Source organism: Malaya genurostris, chromosome 2 (genome assembly GCF_030247185.1).
Source record: "Malaya genurostris strain Urasoe2022 chromosome 2, Malgen_1.1, whole genome shotgun sequence".
In the NCBI taxonomy this organism is placed as follows: Eukaryota; Metazoa; Arthropoda; class Insecta; order Diptera; family Culicidae; genus Malaya; species Malaya genurostris.
The window spans coordinates 11,368,988-11,395,183 of record NC_080571.1 but is presented as its reverse complement, the minus strand read 5'-3'; the positions used below and the strand labels follow the sequence as shown (position 1 = coordinate 11,395,183).

The 26,196-nt window shown below is 39.6% G+C and overlaps 1 protein-coding gene and 1 non-coding gene across 8 annotated transcripts in view; one reads left to right on the top strand and one right to left on the bottom strand.

Moving 5' to 3' along the window:
• Window positions 1-16,946, top strand: part of LOC131433097 (myotubularin-related protein 3) — a 71,018-nt gene extending 54,072 nt beyond the window's left edge. For 4 of the 7 annotated variants that reach the window (XM_058599898.1, XM_058599896.1, XM_058599900.1 and 1 more), the window contains exons 3-15: window positions 2,342-2,465; window positions 2,545-2,734; window positions 2,797-3,597; window positions 3,664-4,045; window positions 4,105-4,505; window positions 4,578-5,125; window positions 12,864-13,297; window positions 13,368-13,858; window positions 13,930-14,116; window positions 14,179-14,283; window positions 14,564-14,926; window positions 15,723-16,046; window positions 16,116-16,531. In XM_058599898.1, the coding sequence (XP_058455881.1) occupies window positions 2,345-2,465; window positions 2,545-2,734; window positions 2,797-3,597; window positions 3,664-4,045; window positions 4,105-4,505; window positions 4,578-5,125; window positions 12,864-13,297; window positions 13,368-13,858; window positions 13,930-14,116; window positions 14,179-14,283; window positions 14,564-14,926; window positions 15,723-16,046; window positions 16,116-16,445 (4,677 nt within the window). In that variant the 5' untranslated portion in view covers window positions 2,342-2,344 and the 3' untranslated portion in view covers window positions 16,446-16,531. Of the gene's footprint in view, window positions 1-861; window positions 1,163-2,341; window positions 2,466-2,544; window positions 2,735-2,796; window positions 3,598-3,663; window positions 4,046-4,104; window positions 4,506-4,577; window positions 5,126-12,863; window positions 13,298-13,367; window positions 13,859-13,929; window positions 14,117-14,178; window positions 14,284-14,563; window positions 14,927-15,722; window positions 16,047-16,115; window positions 16,532-16,577 lie in introns of those variants that run through there. The other 3 variants (XM_058599895.1, XM_058599894.1, XM_058599901.1) reach the window with 3 other exon arrangements.
• On the bottom strand, window positions 15,088-15,160 carry Trnam-cau (transfer RNA methionine (anticodon CAU)). Its single transcript has one exon. It is a non-coding gene; the product is annotated as a tRNA-Met (tRNA).
• Window positions 16,947-26,196: the final 9,250 nt, after the last annotated feature.

The window sequence follows — 26,196 nt, the reverse complement described above, 5'->3', positions numbered from 1 at the left end:
TTTCATACAATATGTACGATTGGCAAAAAAAATAGGCGAGCTCAGAACGCTCTGATTACATTAAAAACAAACAATGTGCAATCTACGGTTCATTTAATTCGCTTTTAATCGATTTTTCATTATTCGTTAAACAACTCAATAATGACTGAATGCACGTCATTATGCATTGCAATGTATGAAATTCTCCAAGGTGCACTCGCTTTGAAATAAACTTGAGCCAGGACCATACTTCTGGGACAAAGTTTGATGCCATTTGTGAGCCAATAACAGTTTCATAATAGTCTACCACGTGCAACTATACTCGATTGCCGATCCATTGGCATCTTAAGAATATGACACTTTGCATCAACCTACCTGTTCGGACTTCCCTGATTTCGAAACACGAGGTTTATCACCTCCTGTGATTATTGTTATTCATTTGCTAGCTTCGGTTCTCCTCCTCGTAGTTTTACTACCTGTTCCGATTTGATGTGCTCACTGAGCCGGCTTAGTGTTTGTTTACCTACCTACCTACACTCACAGGGGTACTCACCCAGGTCCAGGTCGTTTCTACGAAATACGAACTAGTTGTGTGTTATTGACGAATTGAGACGGACAACAGTGTCACTTAGTTTATAGGAAAATCTTTTTCCGAGCATATTCTCAATGTTAAGACACTCTGATAAGCTGGGAAATATACAATAAAAGATCTTCATGTCGGTCTCATTAGCAGCGCTCGTAAACAACTCAACAGCTGTGTGTACGTACGCACGTACACTCAGTGAAAGAACAAATTGTTTACAATTTTGGTTACGAGTACTAGCCGGGAGAAACGTTGCCGACGTGCCGCCGACTATTAGTACGAGTTGCATGGGTTCGCATCGTTCAAATGTGATACAGCCTTCGCAAGAATCACATCATAATCGGTTCGGTTCAACTGGAAAGCCAGTGAAGAATAGTGAAAATAATTCTTGAATCAAGAGCACACTAGTGAAAAAGTTCAGTGACTTACGTTGTTTGTTTGTTTGTTTGTAAGATAGTGATTAAAGGACTAGGTGTGACGGTGCGATTTTTGCAAGTTTCGGAAAACATTGAAATGGGGCTTCGTTTCCTGTTGTTCTCCAACGACAACCACCGCAGCGAAGGAGCGAAGGTGGATCGTTCCAAAGTCAACGGGAAAAAAGTAAATATGAATGAGATTTACAAGTTAGACACACCCCCACCGTTTTTCGAGTCAGCACGAGTTATCCCGTTTTAGTAATAGTACCTGGACCGGTGAAGGATTATAAATCGACTGGAAATTTTGTATATTCAGTTACAAACTGTTATCAAGTAGAAATAATCTTCGGGCGGAAAGCTTTAATAGGTTTGCAACATGTGATACCCACATTTGCTATTGTTATTAAAAAATCATGGTTGAATATTTACTAAAATAGTAAAATGATGCCATCACAAGGATTCTTCTTTTATCAAATGCGAACATTTTGACTGTGACGCTCTTCAGATCTGTTCCGATTAATATTTGTTATCTTTTTCAGTTCTTTTTTGATACCGTCGATAAAGAAGAATAGCTGAAAACATAGGTTTGCTGGGTGGCATGTTAGGCAAAAGTGATTATGATAAGATTGGACTGAAAAGAGTTATCGCAATTTGGATTAAAAAAAAATAACTGGGGATCCCAAAAGCAAACACATTCATTATCGATTTCATTGCTTAACTGCTGGCGTCCAAATTCCCATACGAGATTTTGAGAACGTGACTGAATGCATGTGTTTCTGTCAAGAAATAAGAGGCTTAGTACATGCTTAAGTCAAGGCTGCCCGAAAAGATGGATAGTTGAAGATTTTACATTGTAGCAGACTACAAAGTATTCTTGATTTTTTCACTATTACAAACAATAAATATTTCTCTTTCAAATCATGCCTACCAAGTATAACTGGAAACCTTTGACAGAAGCTCATGGGGAAAAATAAATAAAAATAATCTCAATTAAACTGACTATCACCAGCTAGAACTAGGCGAGATGTAAAAACTTTTCATCTGGACAGGCGCCCCCGTTCTATAGACTCAATAAATCTCTTCCAATCAAAGCTCTCTATAAACGAGCAGCGAAGGGTTCGCAGGAGATCACTGATAGTAGCAGTGCAATTGGATTATACATTATTGCAACATTGAAGCACCAGATGTTAATTGTGCGTTAGAGCCGGTACGATTGACGTATTCGACCGGGAAATGGTCTCCGAGTGCCAATGCAAACAAATGTCCTTATCACAAGCACCTTTTCGTTGCATGATTCTGACATCTGGGTGCGTTTCGGCTAGAATGAAACAATCTAATCAGTTCTTTCTCTCTCTATTTATAGAACATGGAAGGTTCTGGCGATGGATCACCACAATCGTCGATGTGTATGGTAAAAGCAGCTGAACTCTTCCCGAAACCAGTACTCGAGAAGGAGGAAGACAAGTTAAGCGTACGATTCACTGAATGTAAGTACTTCACCTTTTATATCCCCTCTATGTTGTTGAACTATATTCCCATACTTTACACAATTGAAAAAAAAACCAGTGGCCGGTGAATCCGTCAAATATCTCGGTCAAACCGACGACGGTGTACTGGCACTGTCCAATTACCGTTTGTTCCTGCTGAAAAACTCAACCGGAGCGGAGACTTCCGTACCGTTGGGACTGATCGAGTCTACCCAAGTGCGCGATCTGTTCCATCTGATCGTCAACTGCAAGGATGCCAGCACAGTAAAGTAAGTCAACCTCTCCCACCCTCAAACTGCCTTCATTCAACACTAAATTTTTCCTAATCTAGGTGCTCTTTCCTAACATCGGAACAGTGTTCCGAATGGCAACGACGGATAACGCTCTCGATCGGTATCCCGGAGACACTGGAAGCACTCTTCGCCTTTCCATTCCATGCGTGGGCCTCGGAATCTCCGACACTGAACCAGGATAACGAATGGTACGGTCGATTGCAGCGTGTCGGAAACTACGACGATGACTTCCGGAAAGAGGTCGAGCGACTGCAGTTCGATCTGCAGGGTGCCTGGCGCATTAGTCATGTCAACGCCGAATTCAAACTGTGTCCTTCGTATCCAAGACTGTTGCTCGTTCCGGCATGCATATCGGACGACACACTGCAGAATGTTGCAAGTTTTCGAAGCTCGCGAAGGATTCCAGCAGTGGTCTGGAGGCACGAACGAACCGGAGCAGTGATTGCGCGCTGCAGCCAACCGGAAGTCGGTTGGCTTGGCTGGAGAAATTCCAAAGATGAACAACTACTGAAAGCTCTCTCCGATGCCTGCGCGTTCGATCGTGGTACGCAGGGTTCCCGAACGCGTCACAACTCAACGGCATCCAGCGAAAGCAGTCCACCAAGTCCCGAGGGAAGCCACGAGGAGGTGGAAATGGATGAACCGAAAAAAATTCTTATTGTCGATGCACGATCGTACACTTCCGCGGTAACGAACCGTGCCCGCGGTGGTGGATGCGAATGTGCGGAATACTACCCGAGTGCGGAGATTCAGTTCATGAGTCTGGGAAACATACACGTGATTCGCAAGAGTTTCCACGCTCTGAGACAGCTCTGTTCGTCACAATCAGATATACCAAAGTAACTATCACCCTGTCATGTTCGACGAAAAAATTTTATCACTACTAACATCTATCGAATTTACAGCTGGTTGAGTCTTTTGGAGCGCACGATGTGGCTACAACACATGTCCGGACTACTGGCGGCATCGATGGTCGTATGTCATGCCATCGAAAGAAGTGGGCGTCCCGTACTGGTACATTGTTCCGACGGATGGGATCGTACTCCTCAAATTGTAGCAACTGCTCAACTTTGCCTGGATCCATACTACCGTACCATCGAAGGCTTTCGGGTATTGGTGGAACGGGAATGGCTTAGTTTTGGACACAAGTTTGCCGACCGTTGTGGGCATGGACCGGGATCGGATGAAACTAATGAACGGTGCCCGGTATTCCTTCAATGGTTGGATTGTGTTCATCAAATCCACCAACAATTTCCATGCAGTTTTGAGTTCGACATGGGTTATCTGGTAGGTTCTTTCAACAGAGGAAAATGATAAAAATTTTAATCTTATTATCTTCCTATCAGATCAAACTGGCTCAGCATTCCCATTCGTGCTTATTCGGATCGTTCCTGTGCAACACCGTGAAAGAACGGCTGGAAAACAGTGTTCCAGATCGAACCTTTTCCGTTTGGCCTTTCATCTCTGGACCAATGTACAAGAATCATTTATATGTGCCGAACCGGGAACGAGTTCTGTGGCCTGCACACAGCGTACGAGATTTGAGACTATGGACTGAAGTTTACCTGGGCAGTTGGGGTGGAAATCAAAGCTCGGCCGACTATCCGGCGAATGGCGACGGTGTCAGCGGGCAGGAACTTAACGGCTCAATGACCAAAACGCGCTCCTACGGTGATCTTATGACCGGAGTGAACGCAGGAGGACTGACCAGAAGATCGAGCGATCCCAACATGACAGTCGATTCGAGGTAAGTTCCACCAAATTCTATTGGTTTTCTGAATAAAAAAAAATGCTTAAACCACGTTTCTATCTTCCATAGTATTCTTGCCGGATCGTTAAACCTATCCGCGGAGAACTCGATCGATTCCAACATGTCCTCGGATCGGGAAATTTCACCCGATCTGATTGATCACCACACGAGCTCGCTGGCCATGATTCAGCACACGACCCAGAAGCTGCAAAGTTTAACTCAGGAGCTAAACCAGTCCGACGAGGAACTGGAACACAACATCAAAAATACAAAACGGGAAGCGATCGACCGGCAGTGCTCGGCGATCACCAGCGAAATTAATACGTCTAGTCTTTTTATTAATGGAAATAGTGATAGCTACAATTTTAAGCCAATTGTTCCTGAACAGCCCACAAGAACGGTCGTTCCTCAGTCGAGCACTCCACCTCCGGCGAGCCAGAGGCATCATCATCTGGTGGAGATCGACGAGAACACGTCGCGGATTGTCAAAATCGAGAGCTATCTCGATGACGTCGTCGATGGGCGACACAATGTCGTCCGGGGCGCCAAACCGATTCCCGCTTCCGACGCGATCGGTCTCGGTTCGACTGATATGATGGAGAGTGTAGACTTGAGCGGTAATTTGGACAATGTTTTAAAATTTATCAAACATTTTCTTCGACGGCATATCTAGGCCGATGGTTGTGGTTGTGGAACGGTCTGCCAAGTTTCCGATATGAATGTCCGGTCCTGGCTTTTCACAGAATCGAACAAGTACCGGGAAAAAAAGTTCTCTTGACTAAACAATTCCTACACACTGTTCTGAGCACTGCGAAGCAAAACAAAGCGATGACTTTTTGACCCAACACTTGTGCTAATGGTAATGTTATAGTTTGGGTTGATAAGAGCTCTGTATGGCTGTGCTCTTAGGAGAAATTGCGCAAATTGCCCGATTATTGTCTATTTCTGTCGCGTTAGATTGGTTTATGGAATTAACATGAACAAAGGAAGAATCTCATTTTACGTTCACTATACATCGAACGGATGGGGATTTCCTTGCATTTTAACTGTAGTGACAACTGTCATTTACTGATGCACCAAAAAATACTTCGACAAATATCTGAATGTAATCAGAAAATTCAAAATAAAAGAACATATCGCACAGAAAACAAAACTGCCATGAAAGAAACAATCCTCACAAATCGTCAAAAATAAGTGTTCTGGTATCGAAATTTTCAAGACAGGATAATGCGGTAAGGATTCTAAGTCCGAATGTGCTATAAACTATTCTGTTGATGATAGCGCCTATAAAGTAAATATTCTATCTAAGAAAATGTCAGTTCGCATCGTTGAATGTGGTCATTGAAAAAGAAACCATCTGTTCAAGTAATCATGATTTATGCATTTATTTGACACGTGTTATGATCCGAGCTATACAGGTTCTGCCAATTTTCTACTTTGTATGTCAATAAAATCAATAAAACTATTTTATTGGGTTTCGTTGTTACACTTTTTCTCAGACGATAGTCATTCTCGGTATTATCAAGTTGAAAGGCGAAATGAATTACTCTTCACATCGTTCATTTCTTCGTTGTTGTTGTTGTTCGGACTGTTTTGCCTCTTTTGGTTTTATTTTTCTTTCAAATATCGGTATCGTTGTCAGTTGTTGAAGATGCACCAGAGCTTAAAATTGTCACGCATTCTCAATGAAAGAAACCATTCCAACAGTATCATTTACAATGTTTTACTGTCTCATTCATAAATGACCGCCACCAGAACAAACGAAGAGAAACAAAGCATTTTCGTTTCTCATCGAAAAAATGAGAGAGTATAATTGACAAAACGAAACCAAACTAACGTCTGTAGGGAGAATGAGCAGAATTTCGATTCTCATTCTTTCATCGATGTATTAAAAATCGGTGACGTTTGGCAATAAAGAGTGACTAAAATTTGACAAATCGAAGTAATTACATCCCAGAACGTCTTTGGAAACCTAAACTACTACAGATTCGAGCACCAACAGGTAAAAGTTATTGTGAAACCTTTTTCTATCATTTTCGATTGGGCCGCTTTACACGAGACAATATTATTGTCAATACAAGGAGTATTGACAATACTTTTGATCGTGTAATGGAAACTTCATTGGATTGACGAAAATATTGTCGAAAAATCAAAACTGCTCATTAATCCGACAATACTTAAGCGGCCCTTACACGTGACAATATTATTGTCAATCCAAAGTATTGTCAATACCATCAATCCAATTGGCGTGGTAACTTGAGTCCGAGTTTTTCGAAAAATTCAAGCGTTTGGCACTTTAAATATTGCAAATGAATATTAAAATATTGAGAGAAGAGGTCATTGCACATATTTAACAGTTTCTCTCTTAAGAGAAAGTATTGTCGGATTGATGAGCGGTTTTGATTTTTTGACAATATTTTCTTCAATCCAATGAAGTTTCCACTACACGATCAAAAGTATTGTCAATACTCCTTGTATTGACAATAATATTGTCTCGTGTAAGGGCCGCTTTACTCTCCAGAGAGAAACTGTTAAATATGTGCAATGGCCTTTTCTCTCAATATTGTAATATTCATTTGCAATATTTGAAGCTCCAAACGCTTGATTTTCTCAAAAAATGCGGACTCAAGTTCCCAAGCCAATTGGATTGACGGTATTGACAATACTTTGGATTGACAATACTATTGTCACGTGTAAGGGCTGCTATTGTCAAAGTTTTGGTTGAATACCGACACTGCATACTATAAGCGGCCCTTAAGCGGCCCTTACACGAGACAATATTATTGTCAATACAAGGAGTATTGACAATACTTTTGATTGTGTAATGAAAACTTCATTGGATTGACGAAAATATTGTCAAAAAATCAAAACTGCCCATCATTCCGACAATACTTTCTCTCCAGAGAGAAACTGTTAAATATGTGCAATGGCCTCTTCTCTCAATATTTAAATATTCATTTGCAATATTTAAAGCACCAAACACATGAATTTCTCGAAAAACACGGACTCTAGTTATCAAACCAATTGGATTGATGGTATTGACAATACTTTGGATTGACAATAATATTGTCACGTGTAAGGGCAGCTATAGGGTTTTCACTGAAAACCGCAAATGACTGAAAGCGCAAATGAAAGAAAGAACACAATTTTGAAACTGCTGTTCCGCTTATGTCATTGACTGGATATGGATTTCGTTCTCATAGTTTGCAAGCGAAGCTGAGAGTGACAATAATTTCTCGTCATTTTCGTCTATTTTGAGTCAATGAAAATGACTTCTATTAGCTCTGGTCTGCACAAAGATTAAGAAGATACTTTTCAAAGCAGAAGAGTGAGTCAGTTGGACACCATCCGTCCTGACCACGTTAAAGGTGGAATGGGCCAGGACACTATAAAAAAAAGATACTAGAACTAGAACTGGTTGAAAAATATAGCGAAAATGAATAGTGAGAACGAATTTCCTCTTAGACAGGGCTCAAATCGGCAACCTTCCTTCACGATTAACTTTCGAAGAATATTAGAATTGATACGTGTATTTCCGAACAAACAACTCGGTAGTGGTCGTAGAATGGTCAATACCACACTCTTATACGTGGACTGTGATCTCTCGTGACTGACGATTACTCTGAGTTATTAGCTTCGTTCCCCAGAATTCATGGAAATTAAATCGAGCGTGAAACTTTGGATATAAACTTCCCGTGGATTGTTAAATATTGCGAAGCAAACTAGAGAAGCCGAACCCACTTTAGCAATTTTCATGCAGTTTTGATAAATCACACATACTGATAAGAAAGATAGCACATTGTGTCAGTTACACATTGTTTTTTTTTTATTTATAAAAATTTTTATTCAGGCCAATTTGCGTATAGCTTTACGAGGCCGATTTACCCATGTTTTTGTTACACAATATAATTTGTTTATTGTTGGATCTCGTTGTCACCCTTCTTCTAGGGGGAGAGGAGCTTCCATTTCCTTCTAGCGAAGATTGGAGGTCATTTTTTCCGTTGCTCATATCATCCATTGCTACATCGTTGGAATTGTGAGTGGTTTCCGTTTCCTTGTTTCCATTGTTGATCGTAGTCTTGGGTTCATTTGCAGTCGCTGTAGATGCGCTTTGTACATTGATTGCAGTTGATAGTTGGTTAGATGGTGAAGGTGCTTTTGAAACAGGAGCACTGCATTCACTAGTTTCCGTTGTTGGGTGGTTAGTTACACATTGTTGCTTGTCACTTGATCCTGAAACCCAAGTAAATACGGTACGTTTTTTTTATTTATTGCTACAATGAAGTCGTTGCTCTGTAAAGTCACCGCGAGTGGTTTTTTTTAAATTGATTGATGATCTCGTTCGGTGTCGTTATATACGATAATATGCTGTTTCCTATGTTGGATTCTGATACTAATTCGATCAAAGTTGATTACATCAAGAGGGAAGAATCCTAGTAGAGTTACCCATTAGCTTTAAGAAGCTCATTCTTCTTACGTGATCTTCAGTCAGAACGGTAGTCCATAGAAATGGTTAGTTTCCCACAAAAATCAGTTAATTCTGTTAGCAACCTGCACACTACGGTTAGCCTCTGGTGAGAAATTTGCGAAACATACATTTTCAATCCTCCAAACAATCTGAATACGTCTGGGAATAATAAAAGTACTAATAACATGAATACTGGATTGCCAATAAAAAAAATGGTCATCTAAAATTTCTTAAAGCGGTAGTTCCCACCTCACAAAAAGTTCCTATACGGAATTTGAGCCGAATCGGACACGGGAAAGTGGTTTGTGCGGTGAAATATTGAGATTGAGCTAAGACTGGGGCTTGAATTATTGTTTGTGATCAAATTGCAAATTGTTTACAATATTATTCAAACGTCTCTTAAATCATGTCGATTCATGATTTATACTTGGAATGTGAAAGCTTCAGTCTCATGCCAATTCGAAACCAGAATTTAAGACATCTGGTGCAAAAAAAGTTCGATTTCGCTAATTTCACGTACTCCCACTATGGTGCAAGAATCAGGAATCCGAACTAATTGGCTCAAGTGACACGTTCCCCTAGTTATTTGTTATTTGTAGATTTGTGTCTGATGGTGCAAGATGCCAACAACATGAAATTTTCGAGATCACGAAAAATGTTTTTTTTAACCGGATCTCTTGAAAAGGCATGAACCTCGAGATCTGGTGTTATTTCGAAATCAAATTTTTTTTTTCATAAATCAACCAACCAAAATATATCGATAAAATGCAACAAGTTGTAACCGATGAAACGATAAGAAGACAATAAAACCATAACTTTTGAAAAACCAACAACAGTGATGGACAAATAAAATAAACGAAAACGCGATTTGTGAACCTAACATCCCTCAGCTCTCACTGGAGTGTAAGAAAATAGGGGCTTTTCAACAGAAAAAAGTGTAACAATGAGATCTAAAATACGTTTTTATTTATTTTATTTAAATAAAATACATAACAATACCACGCTACTGAGTGGTAGGGTTGTATGGGAAATGGGCGAACCATCGAAAGTGGTAGTTGCAACAAGGACCTCAAGAAAAGTCCCATTGTAAAATTTATCGGATGAGTTTTGGAAAAATGTTGAAAATTATCAATTTTGGAAGATCACCGTAGAGGTACATGAAGTTTCGAAAATCGAATATTCATTTCTGATTAATTTGATGTCTTGGAAAGTGTCTGGAATTTTCAATTTGAGATGAAATTCAAGTTTGAAATAAAATATTTCATACCCAATGTAAATTATGGTTCGAAATGATTTAAGAGACGTTTGTATACTATTAATAATGACTATTAGGAATTTTCTCTGAAAGCTGTCACTTCAAACTCCTAACTCCTTAATCTTACAGAGTTAATTTCAAAAACAATGCTTCTGATCTCGACGCTTTAAATATTTCTAAGACATCTGACCAGAGCTAATAAAAGTAATTTCTATTGACTCAAAATAGACGAAAATGATAAGAAATATCACTCTTAGCACCGCTCGCAAACTATGAGAACGAGATCCATGTCTAGTCAACGACAAGATTGAAATAGTGGTTTCAAAATCACTTTCGGTTTTCAGTGAAAATCGTATACTGTGCAGTGTTGATATTCAACCGAAGCTTCGAGAATCGATAATGACATAAATTAATTCACAGTTACTTTTACCTGTTGGTGCACGTATCCATAGTATTTTTGGTTCCCAAAGAGGTTCTTGGATGTAATTACTTCGATTTATCATATTTTAGACACTCTTCATAGCCAAATGTCACTGATTTTTATTATATCTATGAAAGAATGAGAAAGGAAATTCGACTTATTCTCCCTGCAGACATTATTATGGTTTCTTCTTGTCGTAGGGGAACGAGTAACGTTGGCATAAAAACTCTCTTTTGTTGCAATGAGAGACGAAAATGCTTCGTCTCTCTTCGTTTGCTTTGTAGACAATCATTCACGAATAAGTTAATGAAAAAAGTGATGCTATTCGCTTGGATTCATTTAAATTGCGTGACAATTTTAAGCTCTGCATCTGACTCAAGAAAAATTTAGATATCGGAAATCTTACGTACCTCAAGATAACCTAAGCTTCCCAATCTGGCAAAGAAAACAACTTTTTTTTTCCAAACATCGATATTATTCATCAATGTACCTATTCTTCTCGAAGAGACTATTTTTTCATTTTCAACGGGTCGGGTTTGAGTTCAAAAATTTAGTTGGGGTCCGATTTTCGGGTGAAGATTTTTTTTTTCGGGTACAGGTTGGGTAGAAGTTTCGAAGAAATGTTATTTTCTGGTACGGGTCGGATACAGGTAAAAGTTTTTTATTTTCGATCGGGTACGAGTTGGGTTCGGGTTTACAAAAAAAGCTTACCCGACCATCTCTATTCTATAGTATCCCGATTGACATTTCCAATCGTTTTGAGCTTTTGCTAAACATGATCTTAATATATTTCGAGCGATCGAAATTTAAGACATATAGGTTCCAATTTGATGAAATCCACCAGCTAGTCAAATTGTGCCAAAACTTTACAGGGTCGTATCTGAAAAAAACGCCTTCTGCCAATTTGACTAGCTGGTGCATTTCATCAAATAAAAAATTAACCCAACTAATTGTCTTCAATTTCGGTCATATCAAGATTAAGAAGACGTATTAAGGTCACGTTACGCAAAAGCTAAAAAGCGTATGCACATAAACAGTTTTTTGCCTTTAGTTTCAAAATGCTTGCCAAATCAAGAAAAAAATTAGATTATTTTCCAGCAAAAAGTTGAATTAGTCAAGTCATGGATTCATGTAACTTTTTCCTGGGAAGTTTCTCAAAGTCCATCTTTACGTAGGTTACGTTGTCCTGGGTATCTGGTTACGTGATTTCTCCACATGCCGTCCTTCATGTACATTTCACTATAGTCAGTTCGAAGCAGCTTACTCCCGAAAACTTTAAAAGCCTGTTTATTCTCTGCCAACGTTGTTCTGGCCTCGTTATCATAAAAAACAACCAGCTATCGAGTGTAGATGGTCAATTTAGTGCGGTTGCGTTTTTATTTTCGATCGGGGTGTGTGGGTGGGTGGGTGAGATCAAAGTATGCACGATATGAGTGAGCCCAAATACTCGAATTCGTCAACCAGCTTGATATCGTCGCCCTCCATCAATATTCGTGGTGAGAGGCGCAGTGTATCTTCTTTAGAAGCTCTTTCTTTCATATATTTTGCTTTCATTGCACTTTTAGTCACTTCGATTCGCCGATCTTCAGCTTTCAGTCCGATGTATGTTTTAATCATCATCTCAAAGTTACATGCCTCAATATCAATGACACCTGCGAAGTTAAAAAGCTGAAGGAACTTTCGGAATAACGTACCAATCTTGTCGCTCTTCTAATCATACCTTACAACGTGATCTTAAACAGCTGACATGGGACATAACCCTCTTTGTGGTAGGGACTCAGATACATCGTTTCTGTGATCAATCGCGTCAATTTATTGGGAAACCCGTATTTGTGCATACTCACCTGTCGTACGCACAGCGAAAGTTGGACCGCTGGGTTTATTAACTGCTATACATTTCCCAGAACCAGCTTAATAATTAATATTTCATAACCAAAAATACAAACACTATACCGCTCCAGACTAGGTGCTTATGTTGCGATAATACACATTTTAATTAGGGTAGTAATAGAAGTCATGCAGCCTTGGCCTTGCTGACATTGTTAGGCAACGTTATCAAACCCGTTAATGACCAGAACGTTCCACAACACGGCGCCAACAAATAATCGAAATTTTAAAGTTCACTGATGTCTACTGCAAAAGTAAACATCCCGTCGATTTGGTTCTAATCTTTTGCATCCATTCATATTTTTTTGTTGTTGTTTTGTTTAGGAAAATCCCCTTCGCCACCGACGGTAGCGCCATCGCCGCAGCACACCAGTACAAACCTGTGGCATGGTTCGGTCGAAACTAGTACCGACACGTTGGTTCCTCTGGATCAGTATCCGTCGCCGAAACGTATCAACAAGCTCAGCGAAGGTAGCCTGGAATCCGACTGTGTGGACCTGTCGGAATCCGGTGCGGCACCGAACCCTGCGATAGACTCTGCGGACAACGGCAGTTTTGCCGATGGCGTCACGACAAGCGTCAACCTGGACGATAGTATTAGTTTGAATCTAGTAGCTAGTAGCAACGGTAGACATGACCAACACAAAGACTTGAATGTTAGTAATGGAAGCGATTTTACGGCAAGTACTATTGCTGCCTCCCAGACTGGTGATAGTAACGGATGTGATCTATTTAGTGATAGTAAAGATTATGATAGGGTAAGGATAAATGGCTTGTTTACGTTTAGTTTGGTTTTTACTAACGCTTAATATTGTTGTTTATTTCTAGAAAAATTACAATCATGGTTTAACCAAGAACGAAACTAATCAAAATTCTATACCAAAAGAGCAGGTCGATAGTCGACTAAAAATTGTTATCCCAGATGCGCAAACCGTTGGAGCTCGTACTATTACCAATTCCACGCCGATTAAACCACCAGCACTAGCAAATGGTTCAGAGAGTAAGAGAATGAAAAGCTTAAACCCGATGGACGAGAGTATCATCATCCAGCCACAGTTCCAACAGTTGGAAATCAACGGGAAGCACCCGACTGAAACCGGCCCAACAATGTACTCTCAGCCTGTGTATGGTCTTTACCAATATCACCACCATAATCATCATAGTCAGATGAGCTACACTGCAGGCAGTCAACAGATTCAACTACAACATCAACAGGCACCTCTGTCGGCGCCGCATCATCAACCACAAAATCAACGACGAAGACGTAACTCATCCAATTCGAAAAACGATATGAGCCCCAACAAACCAACTAATGGAAGGTAGGTGTAATCCAAACCTCGACAAATCGTTGCAAATACCGAATATCTTCAATGTTTTCACCTTGTTCCAGTATATCCCCAAGTGCCACAAATTCTCGCTTCTCGACGCCGGGTGCCCGCTCACTGCCACTGACACCACCGAGCGTACCGTTTTCATCCGAGCGTCCGCCGGTAGCCGCCCTTTCTTGTCCCGATGGCTTGGCCCATGCTCTATCGGAGCAAAACCTGCGGTTGCAGCAGATCGTCTACGAGCACAGGGTAAGCAGAGGCCTTTTTTGCGCTGCGATTTACGATTCACTAAACCTCTCCTATTTTTTCAGCTCCGCGAAGAGGCTTTACAGCGAGAACTGTACGCTACTCGGTTGGCTTTGCTGAAGAAAACCTGTCACAACTGTAACAACCAGCAGTACGGTAACGATGATCCGGTATGTGAGAATTCTTGCTAAATGTTGATCGAATAGTTCTGAAGTTCACACTGCCAAAGTCTAGGAAGCTTACTAACGATTTTACTGCAATAAACAGAAAGAAGCTCTTTTCTCATCTAGTTTCTATCTTTTATTCTATACTAACACTAACTACTTTCTTGTTTGGTTCTTCGGTTTTTCGTTTATTCTTCACTTCATTCAACTCAACTACTTTCACTGTTCGATCTTTCTATCCAGCACACTCTATTATAATCGGTAGTTGTATTATCGTTATCACTAGGTTTACGTTATCCGTGGTGAGTGTGATGACGACTTTCGGCTAGAGTCAGGTTTGATCGGTAGTGCAACTGACCTTGAACTAGTTAGAATGAACCATTATGACACACGCATAATGACGACAATGATGATGATGATGACGACGAAATCTCTTACGAATAGGAAGGGAACAGATGCCTTCGAAGATGAGGGTATTGACCGTAAGGATACTTTTCAAATGCTTAGAAACCACTGGCAACTCTATCGGGGTACTATTAGCCGTAATGATCGCGTCTGTATCATTATCCGCAAGCTACTCGAAAAAGTCAAACGGAAACGTGGCAACCGTTACGACGGGAACACCATTTGTGGCCATAACGATTCGGTGGTTAGTTGTTTTATGTTTGTGTGGGTGCTTTATATTTATGAATAGTGTGGAGTAAGCTTTTAAGGTTAAAATATTTTCGCAGCGAAAAAAAAATGCTTGTCAAAGTAGTAGAAAACTCTTGTGACTAACAAAATGTAAATCAAGGTATAAAAAAAAAGATATGCCCCGAGTGAGGATCGAACTCACGACCTTAAGATTATGAGACTTACGCGCTACCGACTGCGCTATCGAGGCTGTGAGAGAGATGGAAATCTTAGCACATCAGTTGCTTCGAGCAGTTTGTCGTAAATTCTTGCTTCTCGACAAGTTACCTACTCACTGCCGCTGATAGCAGCGAGCATACGATGAGAATCAATGAGATTGTATTCAAGCTAGAAAGGAATATTTCATACAAGCTGTCAGTTTAAAATAGCATATTTTTGAAACTGCTCATACTGTTCGGTTCGAAATCCACCTAAACTGATTTTAATGAAGATAAAAATTTGCTTGAAAATGACTGGTATACAAAACATGTAATTTGGATATATACGAATATAACGGCCATTAGTATAAGTAGATAGCCTATGTTGTTACAGTCATTATCCAATGATTTATTCTTATTGGAAAGTAGGAATAGGCAAAATGTTTGAAATGAACACAAGTAAAAGCATGATTCCGGGTTAACTAACCGTACATTTCTAGGAGTATTATCGTAACAAACCGAGACTGTTTCCGTTTATGGCACGTCAACATTTTGTAAATGAAATATGTTTACATCCAGCGAACTAACAAACATCTACCAACTTCTATCTTTCAGACATCCATGGTCGATTCGATCATAGAAAATGCATCGAACTGTTCCTGGGAGGCAGTAGACGACCGCAGTGCCCCGTCCTCAGGAGCGAATTCATCCCAGCAAATTACCAGTAGCGTTCTGTGGGTACCAGACCACGCCGTATCACGGTGTACGACGTGTCAGATCGAGTTTTGGCTAGGACGGCGAAAGCATCACTGCCGCTCTTGTGGACAAATATTCTGTGCCGATTGTTCGGAGTATTGGGCACCACTGCCGGATGAGAAACTTTTTCAACCGGTTCGATTATGTGGTCCTTGCTACCAAAATGTCGGTGGAAAAATTTCTGTAGGTGGTCGACTTGTGCAATTTCGAAACAGACCATAACATAACAATTTGAATCATTGACACTTTCAGAACAGCAGTCTTCAACCAACAACGAGTGGTAGCGTAATTGTAAATAATAGCAGTATCAGCAGCCAACATAGCGGTTGCATGAATGGAAGTGTTTTATTAGCTACCAAGCAGCACAACGGATCATCATTACCGGCGGTTATCCAAGAAGCAAACAATAACACCGTTGCGGTTGCACTGATGAGTTCCCTCGGTACACCCGCAGCAAGTGGCTTATCAACTAGCTTGGAGAACTGCAAACACAACAACTCAATTACCAGCACGTCTTGCAGCGCTAGCGCCAACAGCAACTCCGACCGGGGGACTTGCAAAGCTACCACAGCTACCAACTAGAGTCGCCGTACTGTTATACCTCGTCCCATGTAAGTTCTGTTATTACTTTTTTATTTCACTATTTATAAACTATTCGTTCTACCGTTTGTCTCATTTTTTTTCTATCATGTGTTAATATCATTATTATTTAAGGCATTATTTTATCCTACGAATTTTAAATAAATGAGGGTTGCTTGGAAAAAAAATTATTGTCGATAGATGTTAATTTACGGGATATACAATACTTCATTCACAATTCTCACATACTGAAAGATAAATCATATGAAAAGTTTAATGTACTATTACCGATGATGCTTTTCTGCAAAAAGAGATATATGAAATGTTACAAAATGTATAATATTGATATAAACGTCAGCGAAGCTAAATTACAGATCAAACGAATCGTTTTGAAGCATACGCACTAGATCAAAAAAATGCTATTGAGCACACACACACACAGTTGTATACAGGCAAAAAATAATTAGTAGTATAACAATTCATTGAGTGAATACAAACCTGTACGAGGGAAAGTCTACTTTATGATATATTGTTCCGAAACATTCCGAAGTCCAAGCCAAGGGCGATGATCGATCTTGTCATAGCTTACGATTAATTTTATACAACCACAGTCAGTATTGAAATTGTTAAGTACGAACAAAAATGTGTTCCTTCGAAAAATATTTGACTGATGTTGAACATTTTTGGATCGTGTTAGTGTCATTCCTGGTTTTACTGTCGTTTTTTGAAATTTTCCCAGTAAATGTTAAATTAACTTCTTGGGGTTGAAACATTTTCTTGTCATTTTGAATCAACACAAATGTTGTGATAATTCTTTTTTTTAATATTCTACTGCTAGTTTACATTGTCAGGTCATTTTTTACATTCCAATCGACCTAACTTTCACGAAAATGAGAGATTGGAGTCGATTAGATACGCGAAAAAAGCTAATATTCAATATATGTTCGCTTCCGAGCGACAAATGGAAATACTTAATACGAAGAAGATCAATTCGCAAATCTGTAACGAAGACAGAAATCTGTAGATGCATGAGAAGAATAGTAGTTTAGACATCGCTGGTTTTTTCTACATCATTCGCATTAAACCATTCCAGCACGTCCTGTAGTAGAATGACTGCCGTGAGCCTTGAGAGAGAGAGAAGTCGCTTCTGGAGACACTCTTTCAAATACATCTGTCCATTGATGGTAGCGAAAGGTATTTCGTTTTCCGAAAGTACAAATCGCTTGCCAAATTAAAATATTCTTGCTGAACTTCGACATCTTCTGTGTCCGGAGGTTCTCGGGGACATCACACTTATCATTGACAGTCACAAGTATAAATACAAATCGCTTGCCAAATTAAAATATTCTTGCTGAACTTCGACATCTTCTGCGTCCGGAGGTTCTCGGGGACATCACACTTATCATTGACAGTCACAAGTATAAATACAAATCGCTTGCCAAGTTAAAATATTCTTGCTGAACTTCGACATCTTCTGCGTCCGGAGGTTCTCGGGGACATCACACTTATCATTGACAGTCACAAGTATAAATACAAATCGCTTGCCAAAATAAAATATTCTTGCTGAACTTCGACATCTTCTGTGTCCGGAGGTTCTCGGGGACATCACACTTATCATTGACAGTCACATACACTGCCCATACTTGCATATCAGTTTGGGTATCATTCTTGATTCCAAGCTGGACTTCAAAAGTCACATCGATTATGTGATTTCAAAGGCCTCCAAGCTCTTGGGTTTCGTCTTTCGTGTTACCAAGAGCTTTACTAATGTATACTGTCTTAAGGCATTATATTGTGCTCTTATCCGTTCGACGCTAGAATATGCAGCTGTTGTCTGGGCACCTCACTATCAAATCGACATTGCACGCATCGAAGCTATCCAGCGTAAATTTGTTAGATTCGCTCTGCGCAATTTACCTTGGAGGGATCCCACTAATCTTCCTAGCTACAAAGATCGTTGTAAGCTTATTGACCTGGATCTGCTATCTTTTCGTAGGGATGTCTCCAAAGCCGTTTTTGTTGCTGATTTATGACAATCACGTATCGATTGTCCCGAACTTCTGCAATTGATTAATCTGGACATTCATCGACGTAATCTACGCTCTCATCGTTTCTTGAGTTTACCTATTGCAAGAACAAATTATGGTTACAATTAACCATTTTCCAGTATGTGCACGACATTCAATGGCTGCTCCAATGTTTTCGACTTTCATCTATCTCGAAATATGATCAAACGATTGTTTCATTGCCACTTGTCAGATTAACTTTGGATCAAGATTTGTCTGTAACCGTTTCTATTTTTGTTCAACCATCACTAGGTCTTTCTCCCATCACCGTTGGAAACTAATCAGATTCGCTCACTGATACTAACCCTTACGCTTCCCCTCTCATTTTCTTCGTCTTCTTTATTTCTATTGGAAACTAATCAGATTCGCTTGCAAATACTAACCCGCTCGCACTTCCTTCTTTCCTCCGTCTTCCACCATCTTTTCGATCACTAATTAGATCTACATGCCGATTCTAACCCCGTTGTTCGACCACGCTTACTTTCCACCCCCTCCACCTACCTTCATCATCCATTTACCTATCCCTTTTTCTCCGCCAGTTGAAGCAAGAACACTATTGCTTCCCTGTAGTGCTTGGTGTCATCAACTAGATATAGGGTTATAGGTTTAGTTTTAATTATTAGTTGTTATTGTTAGTGTTAAGCCTCATTGTATCTGTTGGATCATTGTAATCTGTTGATACGAAAGATGAGGAGGTTTTATGCCTGCTGGAGAGAGATTGCCAAATTTCATCTCCATCGGGCTTTTCCCTGCTCCCAAAAAATAAACAAAATAAGCTATAAATTTTGGCCATTTAAAAAAAATGTTTTCGGCTACCAGCACCCTAAGCAATTCCACTAAAAATGGAAAAATAGTAAAGACAGCAGTTATTCAAAGAAAAACGTGTTTAATCCACCTAGCAGTGAGATGATACCTTTTTTTATCAATCCGCATGTGTTTTTGCATCAATCCCGAATTCACCTGAGTAGCTGTATAGTTTACATTTGTTTCAAAATATTCGACAATCAGTGAAGACATCTTTGAGAAATCATAGCACAAATTAAATTTTTAGGTGCCTTCTGAATCGAAAACTGAATACCACTAAAACTGAAAGAAGTTCATTTTTTTATTGACTATCCAAATCTGCTAACCCGATAAACCTGATTAATTTATGTGGAACAGACATTTTTATACCAATCACCCTGTATCTCCGAAACCGGAAGTTGGATCTGACTGAAGAGCAAGATGTTTTATAGAATCTTGAAACTTTTCATTTGAATCTTAGATGATTCTTAGATTTCATTTGAATCTTAGATCGGTTCAGCCATCTACGAGAAGAATGAGTTACACAATTTTGATTTCGTTTCACATATCATCCTGTAGTTCCGGAACCAGAGGTCGGAACCAAACATAATTCAGGAACTTTGTTTGGGAGCATACGACTTTTCATATGAATCTGAATTTGTAGAAAAGAAATTCTCCGAGAAAATTGAGTGAAATTATTTGTCACACACGCATTTGCTGATCTCGATGAACTGATTCGAATGGTATATGGATGTTATGTTATTCCAGCATTTATTGCTGTAAGTAGTTTAAAACAATATAGTTAAAAAAATTCTGCCATCATCTGGTTTATATATGTCATATTCGAACGATTATGTTGCCAAAAACGAGCCGTGCTAAAATCGGTCGGAGGCTAAATGTCATGGAAAAGAATGCTGTACACAGTCTTTTTGGTACTTAGAAAGAATTGTATGTAACAGTATAAAAAATCGTGTTTTCCGTTGCTCCCAAGCATTTCTTTGTCATACAGCGCTCAAAACTCTTACTGCTGGAACAGGGGGAAAAGTCGTTTACACAAAAATTTCGATATCTCCGTTAAAAATGGACGGATTTTAACAATCTATGGCTTGTTGGATAGCTATTTCCGTGCGGAATATAAGTCTAAAAACATACTCTGTTTTCAAGGTCAATTGTGACAGATACTGTCAAAAAACTGAAAATTTTGAAAAAAAAACTTCGAATAACTCAGAAAGTAAACATCCGATCTCAAAACCATTCAATAGCGTTTTGGGTGACGGGGAGACCTTTCATTTGCGACTAGTTTGATCAAAATCGGTCCCGCCATCTCTGAGATCTCGACCTCTTAGTTGACAACACACATACAGACACACACACATACACACACATACACACACACACATACACACACGGACATTTGCTCAGTTCGTCGAGCTGAATCGATTGGTATATGTCATTCGGCCCTCCGGGCCTCGGAAAAATTTTCTAAAGTTTGAGCGAATTCTATACCTATTTTTTATATATATAAAAAAAGGTAAAAAAAACGATTTTTTTCTTTTTGGAAGCGTTTTGGACAAAAGTCTTCATTGTCTGATGGTGACTTCACCTTGATTCTCTCTTGGTCGATGATTTGGATTGTGTCTCGGTTTGTTCAGTTGCCTACTGATAATGGCTACCAGTTTGTGTAGTTTTGAGACCAGTTTAGAAAATTTTTTGTGTTTTTTGTTTCGCCTGTTTAAGTGACGGTATCAAATTTTGAACACATTTTACTCTACAATTCCGGAACCGGAAGTCAGATCCGGATGAAATTTGGGTGTTTTATTTGGGACTATGAGAACATTCATTTGAATTCAAGATTGTAAAACATCGATCACGCCATCTCTGAGAAAAGTAAAGAAAGAATTTTTTTCACTAATCACCCTGTAATTCCGGAACCGGAAGTCGGATCAAAATAAAATTCAGGAACTTTGTATGGGACAATTATAGTTTTCATTTGAATCTAAGTTCGTGAGAATCGGTTCAACCGTCTCTGAGAAAAGTTATTTTCATTTTCTGTAATTCCGGGACCGGAAGTCGGATTCGAATAAAATTCAGGAACTTTGTGTGGGGTTACAAGACCTTTCTTTTGAATCTAAGTATATGAAAATCGGCTCTGCTGTCTCCGAGAAAAATGAGTGCAAGAAAATGTTACACACACACACACACACACACACACATACACACATACACACACATACATACACACACACACACACACACACACACACACACACACACACACACACACACACACACACACACACACACACACAACTTCCATCGTCGGGGAACTCTCTGTCGGTGTAGGCTAGATCCATCACCGGGGACTAGTCGAGCAGACGCCACAACACCGATTCGAGTCGTCGGGGCATCAGCGAACCGGACGCCATGCTCCAACCGGAATCGCAGAGCAGACCTCGGCACTCCTTCGGGTGTCCTGCGTGGCGTAAAAGGGGAAACTCTCAGTCGGTGTAGGCTAGATCCATCGTCGGGGATCAGTTGAGTAGTGCGGCGCGACGTAGCGGCGTTGGGCTGTCGTGGCGCCAAAGGTGGATCGAGAGGGATAAAGATAGAAACTCAGGAGCTCATTTTCTCCCAAATGAAGAAGTGCATGAGCACAGCCGAGATGTATATAGAGAGCAGGAGCTCATTTTCTCCCAAACGAAGAAGTGCATGAGCACAGCCTCCCCCGAAGTATTGAGCTTAGCTTAGTTCCGGGGGGATCAAGGCAAGATGTCCAAGGTGTTTTAGTAGAGAGAGAGAGAGACGTTTTGCGTACTTGACGAACTGAGCCAAATGGTATATGCCACTCGACCATCCGGGCTTCGGTTCAAAAGTCGGTTTTCATAGTGATTGTATAACCTTTCTATATGAGAAAGGCAAAAAGCAATTAAAATTTGTTTTGAACTCAGCAAAAAGTACAAGCGTCTGTTTGCTTCGGTATTCGGCACAAAAAGAATATCTATCTGCTTTATGAAAAAAAATTACGATGGGGTGCCGGTAATCGAACACCTTCTCCTACTTTTGTTAAGGAACGAAAAGATACTTGCATATCGGTCCCATCATAGCATGCTATGCTTCTCCCGCACGTGGCAAAATCTAATGTTTGATTTTCTATTCGTGTAAAAGCTTTAATCGTTCGATATAAAGTATGTGATATTATGTCAGGTCTTGCTGCAGTTAAATTGTATGGTGGAGACACTTCCACGGAAGACAGCTCAAACAGTGACTTTGTAGGTTTCAATGCCATCAACAACCGAGAAAAATATTCTGAAATCTCTCGTTCAGTACGGTACGTTCGAGATAATTCCAATTTGAAATATTCGCATATGCCTACATCTGATTTTGGTCAAAGCTATGACAAAAGGGCTAAAAGGTTTTCTACTAAAGTTGTTGCTTCGAAGGATGAAATTGTGAGTATAGATGGAAGCAATACGTTTGATTCTAAAGGAAGATATTATCGTAGTTCAAAGATAGTTTATCTTAAATTATCTAAACTGCACGTGCACTGTCAGCTCCAAATATTGGTAAAGTAGACAGAAAAAATATTAATGCAACCTGTACATTTTTTAGTTACTAAAACGTGTTTTTTAATGCGTGGACAGATCCGACTTGATATTTTTTTCAAATTTTACTGAACTAATCCTAAATTATTTTTTGCAATTTCTGAAAGGATGGTAAAAGTAGACGTTATCCGTCGGGCTAACTCAAAAGTAACCAGAACTCATATAGGACTGATATGCGAATATGGGCAGTACAGGTTTCCTTGAATCTGGTCAAAGATCACCTTCACATATGTCTCGTCATCCATTACGCAGCAGTGTGATTTCGTGAACTTATGGCCGAACGGCTTCCTGCGGCCGTAATCTGTTTTTCGTCACAGTTTGGGGACTTCTAAACCTTGAACGTACGTAATCCAGCTCGAGTTTTGGTATTCTACCGCGAAGTCTTGCTCACATGAAACATTTTAGCCACATATCAGACTGATGCGTTCGATTTCTATTTAAAGGACCCAATCACGCGTTTGTGATCGTTCTCGTTGACCTGGCGGCCTTTTCCGGATCTTCATTTGATGATCAACAGTCAGACGTTTCTTTTTAGCCCGCACGATTTTCTATTCCAGGTTTTGGTTCACATATTCAGTTTTATGTTCAGATTTTTTCTTTGTCCTGAAATGTAAACTCTTCACCAAAATCACAATTCGCGTAACAAACTGCTCTGATGCTCACAGTTTCCATTTTCGCCAACTGACTCAGTGAAACGTTGGGAATATTGCACCATTTGTGCACGATCTCCGTCGATATTCCGGAGGAATTCTTCGCATTTTGCTGAACCTTCAAGCAACGGGCACTTGAGATTCCCAGACTTACAGATTGAAATGTAAACTATAATATCCTCTAATCATTAGCTGTTTAAACGCTATCTAGAAACAACAAAGACGTTTCAAAACATGCTTAGATTTTCTGAGACACTCTTTCCGACTCCAAATGCGGTTAAAATCTTTATATAAAAAATTCTTGGTTAAAGTATTTTTTGGAGCATCGGTTTACTCCATGCCCTAAAAATGATAAGACATGCATGGATATAGTTAACTGACATATCAATATGTTATTGTCGCGCAGATAGATGATAGACGCTATCTGTTCTATAGTCTTATGAAGCCAATAATATTATCTATGAGCACCTGTTGTATAGAAACCAGGCACGTACCCAGAGGGGAGCCCGAGGGACCCTGGTCCCTACCGATATCATAAACAGTAACAAAAAAGGCGGATGGGTAATGTCAGAGACATAACTGGATGTCGTGAATACGAAAACAACTGACATGATCCTTAACACTTCCGAATATCAATTAGTTGATCAATTGTATGAATTATGCAAGCATTCCCCTTTTTCACATTTTTCTCAAAAACAAAGAAGGCTTCACTTGATCTCGATTACTGTGAATTTCACACAGCGAAAAGTGCACAAATCTAATCAAACTGCTCTAGATTTGCACTAAACTGAGGATATTTACCTTCAATTTGCGAAGAAAAAATCCTAACAGTTCTTTAGAACGGCTGATTTTGTGTGATGCCCTCGACTGTTGTTCTGTTGTTGAAAACGAAACTAGCTTTGCAAACGACACACAATACATCTGCTCGCAGTGGCGATAGAATCCAAACTGATCCAATTTTTGTTAAGAGGTTTCTTTTTACGTGTTTTCGTTTGTAGCTTTTTCCTAATGACTATACAAATAGCAGCATATAGAATTTTAATGTCGGTTATTTCATTTCGGAGTTGCATTTCATTGAAAGAAACTATCAGGATGCTGTACGGGATTCATTACTGCCTTTCAGAAGGACCAAATTGTGGAACTCACTACGATATTTAGTACTGTTCGGAACATTTTTCTCGAACGATTTGTTGTACAGCAGCAGATATTTTGTTCTCTTCCTCAGAACGCGTTCTGATTGGCTGGTGTTGACATGGGTCAAATGAGACAGGTTTTTCAATAGTGTACTATTGAAATACTTCAATGCTTTTGCTATACACGTTTAAGTTGAAAAATTTCGATTCTATTGGTAGTTAGATTATATAAATCCTTTCACAGATCACTGAGCTATGAGCTTTAAAAATACGAGAAAGGCAAACGCGCCTTATGGATTATCCTCTTTGATACTCTTTTATACCAAACATTTCAGAAATGTTTAATTTTGAATTATTTGAGATTATGTGACACAACTGAGAATTTTATCATAAAATTGTGATCATATTTCCGAAGGCATGTAGCAAAAATTATGTTGATTCGCTAGATACAACAAGAGATATTCACGATCAAAAACTTATCACTCTCTCAGAGGGTACATTTTGAAAAGGCGCCCCATAGTCAAATAAGTCGTATTCACGACAAAAAAGTTTGATGAATATTATGGGGCTGTTGACCCTGCAGATTTCACCGTGAGATAGTGGTTTCAAGAGTTTCATGATAGTCGAAACGACAATAATAGTAGTACATAAAATTGTACTGGAAGTACGGAAAGAGGAAGTGCCTGAGCATACCAAAGTTCTGTCTGTTGAAAACGTTAGCATCATTTTTGCGATCGAGCTCAGTCTGCCTCTGCTCAAATGTTTACGATGTTTATTGTCTCAAGAAACATTACAGTGCACTAGTACGCTGTATTCTTGAATATGGAGTTACAATTTGGGTTCATGTTCACGTCGGCCTTGACGGAATCGCCTTCAATTGCCCCGTTACGAGAATCGCTGTGTCGTGACTCTGACGAGTATTTCTTCAACTCCAAGAGAAATCAACGAAGAAACATAGACGTGTATAACTGTTTTAGATTCGAGCTCTCAAAACTCTGTTTTTTTTTTGGAACCAAAAACCGGATTCGGACCATTCATTTGAATCCATTCTATCATTTGTGAAAATCGGCTTAGTCATCTTAGATAAATCCATGTGTGTTCTCTCCTATAATTTTTCGCAGTTACTTCCGGAACCGAAAACCGGTAAATTCTACTAACAAGATCTTGAAATTGAAACAGTTTTGAACCAAGTGGAGAAGAATGACTAATTTGATGAAATTAAATGTCATACGGGATCATAGTACCTTTCATTAGAATACAAGTTCGTGAAAAAGCCCATATGAAGTTCTATGTCGACGTTTTGACCGCTTTTGCGGTGCCTCCGGAACTGGTAAAGCCAACTGGCCCCTGCCGAAACGAAATCCTGGGTACGGGACTGATAGAAACAAGTTGTTACAAAAAAAAAACGATTACCGGTGTCCATGCATCATTTTAAATTTTCTTCAGTCGAAATCAAAAACGTTAAATTAAAGCATATCCAAGATATTACTGCTAGTGCATTTATCTGTCGGCCAGTTACT